The sequence below is a fragment of the Anomalospiza imberbis genome, chromosome 20 (genome assembly GCF_031753505.1).
Source record: "Anomalospiza imberbis isolate Cuckoo-Finch-1a 21T00152 chromosome 20, ASM3175350v1, whole genome shotgun sequence".
NCBI lineage: Eukaryota > Metazoa > Chordata > Aves > Passeriformes > Viduidae > Anomalospiza > Anomalospiza imberbis.
In genome coordinates this window covers 5,925,375-5,938,648 of record NC_089700.1, presented here as the reverse complement: position 1 = coordinate 5,938,648, position 13,274 = coordinate 5,925,375, and the positions used below count along the sequence as shown (strand labels likewise).

At 53.9% G+C, this 13,274-nt stretch overlaps 2 protein-coding genes across 3 annotated transcripts; one reads left to right on the top strand and one right to left on the bottom strand.

The window, feature by feature from the left end:
* The first annotated feature begins 1,051 nt into the window (after positions 1-1,051).
* Positions 1,052-8,153, top strand: PHKG1 (phosphorylase kinase catalytic subunit gamma 1). The gene is made up of 10 exons (XM_068210331.1): positions 1,052-1,186; positions 2,937-3,070; positions 3,356-3,531; positions 3,794-3,848; positions 4,475-4,540; positions 4,711-4,874; positions 5,376-5,466; positions 6,224-6,377; positions 6,463-6,588; positions 7,842-8,153. The coding sequence occupies exons 2-10, from the start codon at positions 2,988-2,990 to the stop codon at positions 8,091-8,093; spliced, it is 1,167 nt and encodes a 388-aa protein (XP_068066432.1). The 5' UTR covers positions 1,052-1,186; positions 2,937-2,987; the 3' UTR covers positions 8,094-8,153.
* Positions 8,154-8,856: 703 nt separating this feature from the next.
* SUMF2 (sulfatase modifying factor 2) lies at positions 8,857-12,918 on the bottom strand. 2 transcript variants are annotated; one of them, XM_068210332.1, is made up of 9 exons: positions 12,834-12,918; positions 12,455-12,611; positions 11,681-11,795; positions 11,185-11,229; positions 10,827-10,977; positions 10,504-10,559; positions 10,047-10,131; positions 9,437-9,596; positions 8,857-9,082 (listed from the first exon to the last, which is right to left on the bottom strand). In XM_068210332.1, the coding sequence occupies exons 1-9, from the start codon at positions 12,889-12,891 to the stop codon at positions 8,977-8,979; spliced, it is 933 nt and encodes a 310-aa protein (XP_068066433.1). In that variant the 5' UTR covers positions 12,892-12,918; the 3' UTR covers positions 8,857-8,976. The 2 variants fall into 2 exon arrangements, with proteins under 2 accessions (XP_068066433.1, XP_068066434.1); XM_068210333.1 differs by having other exon boundaries at positions 12,455-12,602; positions 12,834-12,890.
* Positions 12,919-13,274: the final 356 nt, after the last annotated feature.

Sequence of the window (13,274 nt, the reverse complement as noted above, 5' to 3'; positions counted from 1 at the left end):
AGCAGAGGGGTGAGGAGGTGAGAATTGATTTTGGCAGGGTGTTGTGCAGGTGTTTCTTTTCATGCTGTAATAGGGCTGAACCATGAGAGGACGAGCCTGTGGCCTTCCCTCCTGCCTGGCTCAGGCACGTGACAAATCCACTGCTGCTACATGGAAATAATAGTTATTTTTCAAGTATTTACTGATGCGAAGTGCAAGCCCTTCTTTTCCCATTGGAGGGAGCAGCCACTGAAATCCTTGCTGCTCAAATCCTTGGGGCTGGTAAACACCCTCCTGGATGCCAATGGAAAAACCTGGATAAGCTGTGCTCCCACCAGGAACTGTGGTGGGGAATAATCCTGCTCTGAAAAGTGCAGTTCCTGTTAAAAGTACTTTCCCTAGCATGCTGTATTTTCCCTGAAGTGCTGTTGGCTGTTCTGCCTGTTCCTAAAGCACTTCACCTCTCACCTGCAGTTCTGGGAACTGAAAAGTAAATCAGTGTTCAGGAGGGAGAGGAGTCACCTCCCGCAGGGGCGATGAGGACAGAACTGCCTGTCCTGGTGACAGGAGCAGCTTCGTCTCTGCTGATCAAGCTCCCATCTCATTTCTGGGGTAAAAAAACTGAAGTTAAAACAGTGGGAGATTTGGGCCACTCTGTGACGAGAGGAAATGGCCGTAAGCTGATACAGGGGAGATTCGGTTAGATATTAGGGGGAGGAAAAAACAAACAAAACCACGGGGTGGTCAGGCATTGGAATAATTTCCCAGCGAAGTTGTGGAGTCACCGTCCCTGGAGGTGTCCAAGAGGCGCCCGGACCGGGCGCTGGGTGAGGACAGAGCGGCTCGGTGCTGACGGTGGCAGTGCTGGGACCGGCTGCTCTGAAGGCTCCCGATTCCCCGGCTCCGCGCTCCCAGCCCGTCCCGCAGCCCCAGCTCCCGGCGGCGCCACAGCAACGCCCCCGGGGCGGAGCGGCCGGGGCCGCGCCGCGCTCGGCGGCGGAGGGGTTAAACCGGGGAAGTGCCGCAGCTCCGGGGCGGCCCCGGCCCCCCCTTGCCCGTTGCCCGGCCATGCCCGCCCGGCGCCCTCCGCTGCCACCTCGCGCTGCGCTCTCTCCGGGGCCGGGCGGCAGCGGCCGGCCCTGAGCGCTCGGCTCCCGGCGGCTCCCGGCGGCAGGCCCGGGCCCAGCCCGGCGCTGCCCTCAGCGAGGTGAGGAGCCGGCGGCGCTGAGGGAGGGTTCTGAGGGGGGGTCCTGCCCCGGAAAACTCCCGTGCTCAGCGTTCTTTGTCTCCGGGTCAGCGGCGGAGGGTCGGGGCTGGAGCGCCCCGGGGCTGAGGGAGAGGGGCCGCATTCCCCTGCCGGCCTAAAAGCTCGCTTTTTCTTGAGCTGTGCGGGTTTATCCCGATGGATATTTGAATATCTTTGTCCTCCTCAGAGATCCCCCCGCTTGGCAGCTGCGGGCGGGGGGCGATGCCCAGCGCCTCACCCTCGGCGTTCCTCCCGGCAGAAAATCCCCTCTCGACCCCCCTCGCACCCTGCTGATGAACCCAGAGAGTCCCGTTAGAGCCCTGCACCTGCTGCTTTTACAGTTCCAGGGTGTTTTAAACAAACTCCCGGGTTCTTCCCTCCCAGGAGAAGGCAGCACGCAGATTCCAGGCTTCTCCCGGCAGTGCTCCGCGGATGCTCCCCAGCTTCCAGCCCTTCCCCACAGCACCAACCCCCAGGACCTGGATTTTCAAAAATAATCAGATTTTGGTTACCTCCCCCCCCGCCCCCACCTCAGAGATATTTTATTTTCCCTGTTTCCTGGTCCTGCCTCTCCTTTGTGATTTCAGTTTGGCTTGGCATTACTCTCAGTATTTCCAACAACTAAAATTTTGTAAGTTAAGCTCATGTCTGTTTAGAAATGGCTCCAGCCCGTGTTAGACATCCCTGGCAGCAGCAGCCAGACACCCAAAACACCACTTTGGTCCTTAAAACCAGGTCAGGACAGATAACACATTGCTAATGAGATTTAAATGGACTTAGAGCTGCCAGTGCCCTGGCAGAGTTATTGAGAGGAGGGCGAAGGGAAGCTCACAGTACTGGGGATCTCCTGCCCACCTCCATCCCCTCCCCAGCAACAAACTGTCATCCTGAAGGGACAATTTTGCTGCCCAGGCTTGTAAGAAGTGCTTTCCATCCCATCTGCTTGGACTCTGTGTAGGGGCACAGAAACAAGCTGTATAACCCCCCCCCCACCACCCCCAAGCCTGAAATAGGAAAAAGAAATGGGACAAGAGCCTTTCAGGAGTAGTGGAGGCTGCTGGCAGCCACACCAGAGTGGCTGAGGGAGCTCTTTGAGCTGCTGTCCTCACGCTAGCTCAGCTCCCACTGTCCCCAGTCCCTCTGTCCCCACCTGCACCCTGACCTACCCAGCCCTTCTTGCAGCTTCACTGACCCTCACCACCTCTTTTTCCTCCTGAGTGCATTTCTGTTCCCTTTAAACACTATTTCCCCTCTTCATTCTCAGCCAAAGACAACTTTGTCATCTTAAAAATAATAAGGAAAAGAAAGAGAAAAACAACAGGGGCTGATTCCAGCTTCCAGATTCCACTTGGGGTGGTGTTGGTGTGGGGTGGTGTTTCTGGAGGCTGCTGCTGTGAGCTGGGCAGAGGGAAGGGATGAGATTTTGGGGTGCTGCAGCATTTCCCAAAGCCTTGGTCCCAGCCAGGCTGGTTCTGCCCCTGGGGACAGCCAGGCTATGAGGGAATCCAGTGGGGTTTCTCCTGTTCCCAGTGGGATCTCTGCAGCATCCCAAGGGCAGAGCTTGGCTTTTTCAAGCAGCAAAATACTCCTTTTGGTTGGTCTGGGATCTTCCTTCTCTTCTTTCCTCCTCAGTGTTTTTCCTTCCACAAGGGATTGATGATCCCAGCTCTGGGGGCAGTGAGTGCCCATCCTGGCTCTTTTTTCCTTGCAGCTCCTTCCTGCCCTTGGACAAGCCCAGAGTGCTGCCTGACAGGAGCCAGAGATGACCAAGGAAGAAGATCTACCAGACTGGAACTCATCCAAGGAGTTTTATGAAAAATATGAGCCGAAGGAGGTTTTGGGCAGGTAAAGCTTTATTTTTGGCAAGCGGCTTGTTTTGGTTTCATGTCCTCCAGTGCCAGATAGGAGCAGTGTTCCCTGGGAATCTGATACAAACAGGGCCCACAGCAGCATGGGGCTAAAAATAGCATGGAACAGCACTTTCCATCAGCTCAAAACCTTCTGTCCCACCGAGACAGGGTGACAGAGCGAGACCCGCTGGTGCATGAAAACCCCAGCCAGCCCAGGTGCTGGTGGCTGGGCAGGCAGGGATGGAACCCACCCCCCTTTTGTCCCTGTTGTCCCTGGCAGGGGGGTGAGCAGCGTGGTCCGGCGGTGCATCCACAAAACCACGAGGCAGGAATACGCCGTGAAGATCATCGACATCACGGCGGGGAACATCTCTCCCAAGGAGGTGCAGGAGCTGCGGGAAGCCACCACCAAGGAGATCGACATCCTCCGCAAGGTCTCGGGCCACCCCAACGTCAGTAAGTCAGGCCTTGAGCATCCACTCAAGGTTAGTTTCTTGAGGGTTTTTGGGGTGAAATCCCTGGATGATGCTGGGCGCCTGCTCAGAGCATTGTTTGCTCTCCCTCCACGCACACACCCCAGCAGTGCCCCCCGTGTTGTCTCCCAAGCACAACACTTGTGAAGATCAGCTCCTCATTAACTCAGTTAGCAGTTTAATCAGATTTTTAGTCCACTGATGGACAGGAACACTGTGCTCACAGCCCCTGTGCTTTATTACAGTCCAGCTGAAGGACAGCTATGAATCCAACACGTTCTTCTTCTTGGTGTTTGACCTGTAAGTACCAGCTGGCTCAGCACCCTGGGCCCACTTCCTCTCTGCAGATTGTTCCCAACTTTTTATGGCCCAAAAATGGCAAAGTGGAGGGATAAGCAGCCCTTAAGGTAGAATCAAGCCCTAATTACTGCAAGCTCATTGCAGCTCTGCTGCCAGCACTGTTTTCCCTCTGTCAGCGGCTCAGCACTGCTCGGGTTTCCCTGTAACCTTTGGTGGGAGTGTCATGCATCCCTGAGGGTTATTTATATGCTCAGTGGGACCAGGGTGTCTGCAAAGCCACAATTCCCAATGCCAGGACAGTGCAGTGGATGTCAGAGCAGGGGAATGGCATTGGGAGAGCCCCATCCCTGACCCATCTTTGATGGTTGGACTTGGTGATCTTAAAGACCTTTTCCAACGTTAACAATTGTGTTTCTATCCAAAACCTGCCCTCTCCAGACACAGCTTCTTCTCCTCCTGCCTGATATGTTACTGAAATATATAAAAGCATTTTTACCCTTTCCCATGACAGTTATTTTGGGCTGTTAAGGGGCACAGATCCCTGATTAATCCTCCCCAGGGACTCAGGGCTGGTTTGCTGTTGCAGCTCAGCCTCTGCCTGACTCTGTTTCCCCTCCCTCATGCAGGATGAAGCGAGGGGAGCTCTTTGACTACCTCACTGAGAAAGTCACCTTGAGCGAGAAAGAAACCAGGTAAGGCCAGGTGCAGAGGGGTGAAAATCACCTTGCAAGAGCAGAGTGTGGGCTTGAGGGGAGAGCACAGCACCCTGGGCTGTGTCCCTGTGCACTGTCCCTGTCCCCTTCCCTGGGATCATGGTGCCAGTGGGTATGTGGGACAGGGAATGAGCTGTCCCCATCCGCAGGAAGATCATGCGAGCGCTGCTGGAAGTGATCCAGTACCTGCACTCCATCAACATCGTCCACCGGGACCTGAAGCCAGAGAACATCCTGCTGGATGATGACATGAACATCAAGCTGACAGACTTTGGCTTCTCCTGCCAGCTGAACGAGAATGAGAAGCTCAAAGGTAGGGGGCTGTTGAGGTGGGGGGATGCTGGGCTGGTGAGTTCTTCCAGCCCCACTCTCTCCTTGTCACCAGCCTCCCCTGGGGGTGCAAATTGGTGCTGTTTGGCTGCTTTTGCTGTCCTCACACACAGTTTCTGCCTGCACACAGCTTCCACGCCTCTCTCTTTGCCATGAAAATGTTGCTGCTCTTTAGGAAAACCATCCTAATCCATTCCACTTCTTTTTTCCTCCAGTTGATCCCCATTACTTGTTTCCCCCAACTCCTACATGCAATGAGCTACATATCCAACAACAGGCATACCCTCTCACAATCATCTATATAATTTTTTTTCCTCACTCTTTAGGCACAATAATTCACAAAAAAAGTCACCAGTGAGATGCACACAGGTTGCAATTTCTCCCTGTGAGCACCATCCCTGCAAAGATCCCACCATGGGCTGCCTGGAGGTGGGTGGGAATGGCACCTGGGTTGATGCTCTGTCCTGTGTCCCTGTCCCCACAGAGATCTGTGGCACTCCTGGCTACCTGGCCCCTGAGATCCTGCAGTGCTCCATGGATGATGAGCACCAAGGCTACGGGAAGGAGGTGGATATGTGAGTGAGAAGCTGTTCCATAAACACACACATGTGGTTTGAGGCATGGCCAGAACTGTGCCCACGGGGACCTGTTTGAGTGTTTGGAAAGAATGAAATGATGCACCAAAAGTCAATACTGGTGGCTGTGAGGGGCTGTCTGGGTCACCAGGGGTTTCTGGCACAGAGCAGGGGGAGAAGCAGCCTGGGGACAAGCCCATCTCCCCACTTTGCCCCACTGTGGGAGGGCAAGCAACACTTTCTGTTCATGGAAGTCAACTTAGGCTGAGCTCTAAGACATGGAAGTTTTAAACACACATTGTGCAGCCCCTGAGAGAGCACCCAGCTCAGGGCAGCCCACCAGAGCTCTGCAGGGACTTTGCCACCACCTCTGGTGGCTTCAGGCTGCAGTTGTCAGAGTTGTGACACACACCAGGGCATTTCATCCCCTTTCCAATCTGAGCCAGGACACCTGGCACTGCACAGCCTGAGCTGTGCCTGAGGTCATCCAGCCTGGCTTCCCCACTCCCTTCCCTAAAAAACTCTGCAAGGGTCAAATACTCCAATCTCAAGGGATCCTCCTGCAGCATCCAGGCAGCAGCTCCCCATCAGCTCAGCTCAAACCCCCTCCAGCAGCGAGCTCAGCCCCGCTCCCCAGGCACGCACAGGGCAGTTCCCTGCTGGTTTTCCAGGCGTGGCCGCCCCTGGGGTGCAGATCCAGCTGGGTGCCCCGGGGGTGGCACAGGGCCGCTGGAGGCTCCGTGTGGGCTGCCCACAGGTGGAGCACCGGGGTGATCATGTACACCCTGCTGGCCGGCTCGCCGCCCTTCTGGCACCGCAAGCAGATGCTGATGCTGCGCATGATCATGAACGGCGATTACCAGTTCGGCTCCCCGGAGTGGGACGACCGCTCCGACACGGTCAAGGACCTGGTAAGTGCTTGGGCTGGGAGAACCTGGAGTGGAGGGGGTGCTGCAGAGCCCTGGGATACCCCAAACTGAGCGGGTGCCCCTGCAGATCTCGCGGTTCCTGGTGGTGGACCCGCAGCAGCGGTACACGGCGGGCGAGGCGTTGGCACACCCCTTCTTCCAGCAGTACGACGTGGAGGAGGTCCGGCACTTCAGCCCCTTCCGCAAATTCAAGGTGGGCATGAGGCTGGGAGCTGCAGGAACCAGCAGTGGGATGGGTTTGGGAGAAACTGGGGGTTGGGTAAGGCTGATGGGGTGGGTTTTGGGAGGATGCAGCAGCCTGGGTGCAGACCAGGCACTCCCTGACAGGAGGGAGTTAAGGGAGAAGGGAGGAATTGCCTCTCACCTCAAAAAATAACAATTGAAAGAGCTGGAGAGTTCAGCCTGGAGAAGAGAAGGCTCCAGGGAGACCTTAGAGCCCCTTCCATTGCCTAAAGAGGCTCCTAGAGAGCTGGAGAGGGACTTTGGACAAGGGGTGGAGTGACAGGGCAAGGGGGAATGGCTTCCCAGGCTTCTCACTGCCAGAGGGCACGGTCAGATGGGATAGTGGGAAGAAATTCTTGGCTGTGAGGGTGGTGAGGCCCTGGCAGAGGTTTCCCAAAGAAGCTGTGGCTGCCCCATCCCTGGAAGTGTCCAAGGTCAGGTCGAACAGGGCTTGGAGCAACCTGGGATAGGCGAAGACATCCCTGCCTGTGGCAGGGAGTAGAAATGGACTTTAAGTTCCCCTTTAACTCAAACCATGCTGTGATTCTGTGATTCTCTGGCATGAACCCCTGCCCTTTGTCAGCTCCGCAGGAACTAAACTGTGTCAGGCACTGAGCTCCCTCCTGACTCCCCCACATGAGATGATGCACTGGGACCACCCCATTGTGGGGATTCCCCTGACTGCCAGGCTGTTGTGGGAGAATTCCCATGAATGCCAGGCTGTTGTGGGAGAATTCCTCTGAATCCCAGGCTGTTGTGGGAGAATTCCCCTGAATGCCAGGCTGTTGTGGGAGAATTCCCATGAATGCCAGGCTCTTGTGGGGATTCCTCTGAATCCCAGGCTGTTGAGAGGATTCCCCTGAATGCCAGGCTGTTGTGTGAGAATTCCCCTGACTGCCAGGCTCTTGTGGGAGAATTCCCATGAATGCCAGGCTGTTGTGGGGATTCCTCTGAATGCCAGGCTGTTGTGGGAGAATTCCTCTGAATCCCAGGCTGTTGAGAGGATTCCCCTGAATGCCAGGCTGTTGTGTGAGAATTCCCCTGAATGCCAGGCTGTTGTGGGAGAATTCCCCTGAATGCCAGGCTGTTGTGGGAGAATTCCTGTGAATGCCAGGCTGTTGTGGGGGAATTCCTGTGGATGCCAGGCTGTTGTGGGGATTCCCCTGACTGCCAGGCTGTTGTGGGAGAATTCCTGTGACTGCCAGGCTGTTCCCTGTGCCCCAGGTGATCTGCCTGACCGTGCTGGCCTCGGTGAGGATTTACTACCAGTACCGGCTGGTGAAGTCGGTGACCAGGGAGCTGGTGGTCAGGGACCCCTACGCCCTCAAGCCCGTCCGCAAGCTCATCGACGCCTGCGCCTTCCGCACCTACCGCCACTGGGTGAAGAAGGGGGAGGCCCAGAACAGAGCTGCCCTCTTTGAGAACACCTGCAAGGCCATCCTGCTCACCCTGGCAACTGAGGAGGGGCTCTTCTGATCGCTGCCCCAGCCCCTGGTTTGGCTCACAGTGAGGCGAGTAAAATCTTGGAAAACAAAACAGTGATTTCCGGGGTTTTAAAATTTTCTTTCACTTGGCTCAGGACTGGTGCAAATACTTTGCTCCTGGGTTGTGTCTCACTGGAGGAATGGGTTTGGAGAAGCATCCTTTTAACAGAGCCAGAGCCAGCGGCAGCTCCCCATGGGGAAGGCTCAGCCCTCAGGCACCTGCAGTGCCTGTTTTGGGACAGTTAGAGGTGGATGAGGGATCCCTGAGCAGTGTTCTTGCCCACCCTTGTGGTGAAGGCTCCTGGTCAGGTTTGGTGCAAAGCTCGTGCACAGAGAGTTTGTGCTTGTTGCAACTCCTGGGAGAGGTGGGGCACTGCTTTGTCACACACATCTGTCACACACATCATTTTGTCACTGCTCAAATGTCATTGAAGGCGCCTTGTTTTGCTTCTGGGAAGGCTCAGCACTGCTCCAAAGCTGGGACTTCCCAAGGGAATGGGGATTGATTATGACTCCCCCTTCCAGCCCCCACCACTTCCCCCCTGGCAGCCCCACACTGATGGTCACAGGGGGCTGTGGGTGTCCCCTCGCTGGGGCTGGAGGTCAGAGCAGCTCTGGCCCAGTCCCACACATGCATCCCTCTGCTTTACATGGACAACAACAGGAGAGCTGGAGTGTCTCCCACACCAAAAGGACACTAAAGACAAACCCCCCTTCCTGCCTTGCCAATCACTGCTCCCACCCAGACAACCCAGCACTGAAAAGGTTGAAATTATTTTTAATTTTAGAAACAATTGGGGTTTAATGGAAGTGACAGCTGGGGGTTACTGTTCATCTCCACAGGAGAAAATGCCTCAGGTGTTCCCAGTGAGCCCTCAGAGCTCGGGCTTGCTCTGGCTTTTCCAGGCTGGCATGGGCGGGACGTCGGCGGCGCAGCGGAAGCTGAGGTTGTCAGAGGCAGAGTCTGGTGTGTTCCCCATCCTCACAGGGAAAAAGAGACCCAAAATTAGGGATCCTTCCTAGTTAACACATATCCCTAGTATGTTACAACACTCACAACCCTAATGTGACCTGCTAGAACAGCCTAGAAACATCTTCCAATTCCACTGAATAACTTAGAGAAAAGCATTTAATTATTAATACCTGCTGGAAAACACATGATTTGAGAAGCATTTAGGAATGGATTTATAGCAGGGGTGGTTTTAGCCATATTTGTTGTGTGCTCTGCCAACTGCTTCTCAAAAAATAGTGTAGGAATAAACAAGCACCTTTTAAAATAAAACCAACCCAGAGAAAATCCATGTGCAGCAGCACCTGGGCTTTGGCCAGACCTACCTGGTGGTGACACGAGCTCTGTGGTTTGCAGAGCCATCTGCAGTGTCAATCCACGAGGCTCCTCTCAGCACCTGCATCTTCTGAGCCCTGGATGCCCTTCCTGGAGCTGGGAATTCCGATGCTGTCCATTCCCAGGTGTTTCCCAGCAGGTCATAGAGCCCTGAGATGGTTTTGTGTCAGCATTAGGAGAGCAGGTGTGCAAGAAATGTAAATTTGGTGTATGGGAGGGGGAACAACATTCAAAGGATCGTTCAAGAGCGTGGTTTAATGCTGAGGCTGAAGAAATTCCTCACTGTATTTCAAACTTCAATGTCTCATCATTTCCCATGTGCATGAGGACATGGCAGCCAGAAAATGTCCTTGGATTTTTTTTACATCCCACTAAGTTGCAAAACAACCCAGTTTTAATTAAAAGGAGGTGGTTTGGTGCCTGAAGTGCAGCAGGTGCACCTCAGCCAACTCCAGCACCAACCATCTATGCTTTTCCTGAGCTCACTTACTCTACTCCAGATCCCACACATCTGAAACTCTGCCCAGCTCAGGATTTGGTAATTAACATTAATTTAGGGAGCAGATGCCATTCCCAAAGCAGGGTGAGGGTGCTCTGTACCGTAGCTGTTCTGGGCAGGGAAGGCTGTCACCGGGGAGACGCCGTGGTAGCCGTCCTCAGCCGTGTCCCCCCGAGGGAAGTCACCCTGGGGGAACAGAGATCACTCCCAGCAAAGAACCATCCCAGAAACAACCCCACATCCTGCTCCTCACAGGGCTGTGCCACACTCCAAGTAGGCAAATAACTCTCTGGTGGCAATTTATGCTGGTTAAGAGAGATGAACCACCTGAAGTTGTTCCAAGTTCCCTCTTCAAACAAATTTTTGTATGAATTTTTAGAAGCGGTAAAATCCTGGGAGGATGGGCTGAGCCTGCTCCCTCTGAGAGTATTTTTACAACACCCCAGAACCTCAGTTTCAGTACCCCCAGTGTTTCCCAGGACACCCTCCTTCAGTGGCTGAGTGAAACCCCACCCTGAGGACAGCCCAGCATGGATGGGATAATTTTTAGGATCTTACCTGCCACAGGTTTGTACGGTTTGGCTGGAACTTGTTTCCCCAGGGATACATCCTTTCTGCCAGGGAGGAAAATACACTTGTTAGCCCTGGGTCACTCCAACCAGGCTTTTAGGATTGTCCTTTTCTGCTCAGCTTGAGCTACTGAGGTTTCATTAATTTATTTTATTAATTATTAATATTATCACACTCTCAGGCCAAAAGAGGTGGTTCAAACCCCCCCCAGATCAACATCTGAAAACATCCCTGGAGAGAGGTCTGGATCTGGTGGAACTAACACCACTCCATGCCTGGTTTGGGAAAAGCTCAGAGCTTGTGCTACTTACGCTCCAGTCCTCCCCTGGCAGCAAATTCCCACTCCTCCTCCGACGGGAGCCGCTTCCCTTTCCAGGCACAGAAGGCCTGAGCATCGTTCCAGCTCACGTGCAGCACTGGGTAATCCAGCCTGTCCTTTATGCTGGAGCCAGGGCCTGAGGGCTGGGAGGGATTTAAGCAGATTTGAATTAATTTTACAGAGTTTTCATTACAAAGGGAATAAGGAGTGGAAGAGATGAAAGGCTGGAAAATGTTTTTTCACCTATTTTTGGTCAGGTTCAGCACACAGAACACACGAGCTCCCAGCATGGAGAGGAGTCACAGGATTTTACCACACCAGGATTTTATCACACCAGGATTTTTACTCACCTGTCTCCAAAAAGCCTTCTCGATGGGCAGCCACCATGGGGCTGACTGGGGAAAGAAATGACACCAAGGTTAAAGGTGAACTGGTGACACCTGGACTGCTGACACCGTCCCACAGCAGGGTGTGTTAGTCTGGGAAATGCTGCAGTTTGAGCTGGGTTACCACAGACATTTGGATGCTGCTTTCCCACAGAGCAGAGGCATCTGCTTTTAAAAGTGAAAACAAATCAAGAGGCTCATGTTGTTCAGTTTTTCTGTATTAAAGTTGGATTATTGAAGTACTTTGAAACACATTTTACTTCCTCCCAGCTCCCTGGAGTCCAGACTGACAGCTGACAGAGCATGGAAACAGAGGAGCACATGAATCAATCCTGCTGAGATTCAAAAGCAAAACAAGCCCAGACTAAAGAAAAACCTCTGAGAACAGCAGGCTCTGCAAAGAGGCAGCTGCTCCTCAGTGGAAAAGCAACACCAAACTCATCATAGGATTCAGATTTACCTCCAGTTTTTGGGTGACTTTTTTTTTCAGCTCTTCAGATACGAAATCCTCAAAGACAAAGCTCCAGCCAAATGCTTCTGCTTCTGTTTTGTATTTCTTTTCTCTAACAAACTCCCTGGCATAAACACAACATGCTCTTGGTAAGAGTTCTTCAAGCTCTGCCTCACAAATCTGCTCGTGCAATGAGTTCAGAGCAAGGCAAAAGGTACAAAAGTTACAGACCCCCCAGCTCCAGATGGTTTGATTTAGATTTAACAGATAAAACAGTCCAGGGTGCGTCTTTGCACAGATTTGATAGTTTTTATGTCACCTGTGCAGGTAAACTCAGCCTGCACTCAGGTTTCCATAACTGCAGAGAGAAAAAATCCCTTAAAAGCCAACAAAACCTGTGGCTGCTGTTTGTGGAAGATGAGGAAAGGAAGAAAAGTGGAAGAAGAGAGTGAAAGAATAGAGAGAGGAGATGAAAAAGAGAGGAAGAAGAGAGGAAGAGAAGAAGAGGAGAAAAGGAAGAAGAGGAGAGGAGGAGATGAAAGAAGGAAAAAAGAGGAAAGAGAGGGGGAAATGACAAAAAAGGAAATAAAAGTATGTTTGCAAGCCACACTGCCACGATGGTTCAGCTTGCACCTGTGAGAGCGGCTTCCTATTGTCAGACACAGTTTTTTTCCAATGAGCACCCAAGCATTGGCTTTCAGAGCCCAGGAACCAGGCCCAGAACAGCTGGCCCCCCACCTGGCCTGCCCCCTCCCCACAGCCGCCTGGGCACGGCGGGCTCACCTGAAGTCCCTGTTTGTCACCGGGTGTTTGTCGAGAGCAAACGGCGTCACTGTCACCTCCCTGGCGGGCCCCTCCTCGCCCCTCCTCTGCAGGGAGCCGGATCCCATCTGGAAGGTGCCTCCGGGCAGCTGCACCATGCTGCCATCCTCTCCGAGCGCTGAAAAGGGAGAAATTCAGCACAAGTTTCATTTTTAAACACGAGCGAGGCGCAGCCACTGACGGCGTGTCCCTGCGTGTGCAGGAAGGGGTGACAGCGATGGGTGTGCGTACAGCTCAAAGCATTTCAAGTCCCATTTTCGGGAAGGGAGCGATCCCCGGCTGGGGGACCAGCAGGACGCTCCGGGAGGGGGATGCCAGGGGGGATTTTGGGGGCTCTCACCGCGCTGAGCCCCCAGCACCCCGCAGCACAGCAGGAGCAGCCGCGCCGCCGCTCCCATCCCGGAGCCGCGGAGGAACCGCGGGCCCGACCCGGAGGTGCCGCGGGCTCGGGAAGCGCTTCCGGGGCGTCCGTTCTGCAGGGAAAGGGATTTCTGTCACCGCCCGGCTGCACACGGGGCTAAAACCGCCAGGCACCGGGGCCACCGCCACCCTTCCACACAAGGGAGGCTTTTTTGGGTGATTGAGGGGTTTTCTTTAAGGTTTCGTGTGTGACAGAGGAAGGAGATTGCTCCTGACACAAAGGACCGCTGGTTTTAGGGAAAATCATCCCAGAGGGCAGGAGGCTCTTCCCCTGTCACAAACCCACTGAAAGCTCTGCCCAGACCTGCTCTGGCACTCATTATCCATGAATACTTCAATGTAGAAGCACCACTATTAAAAT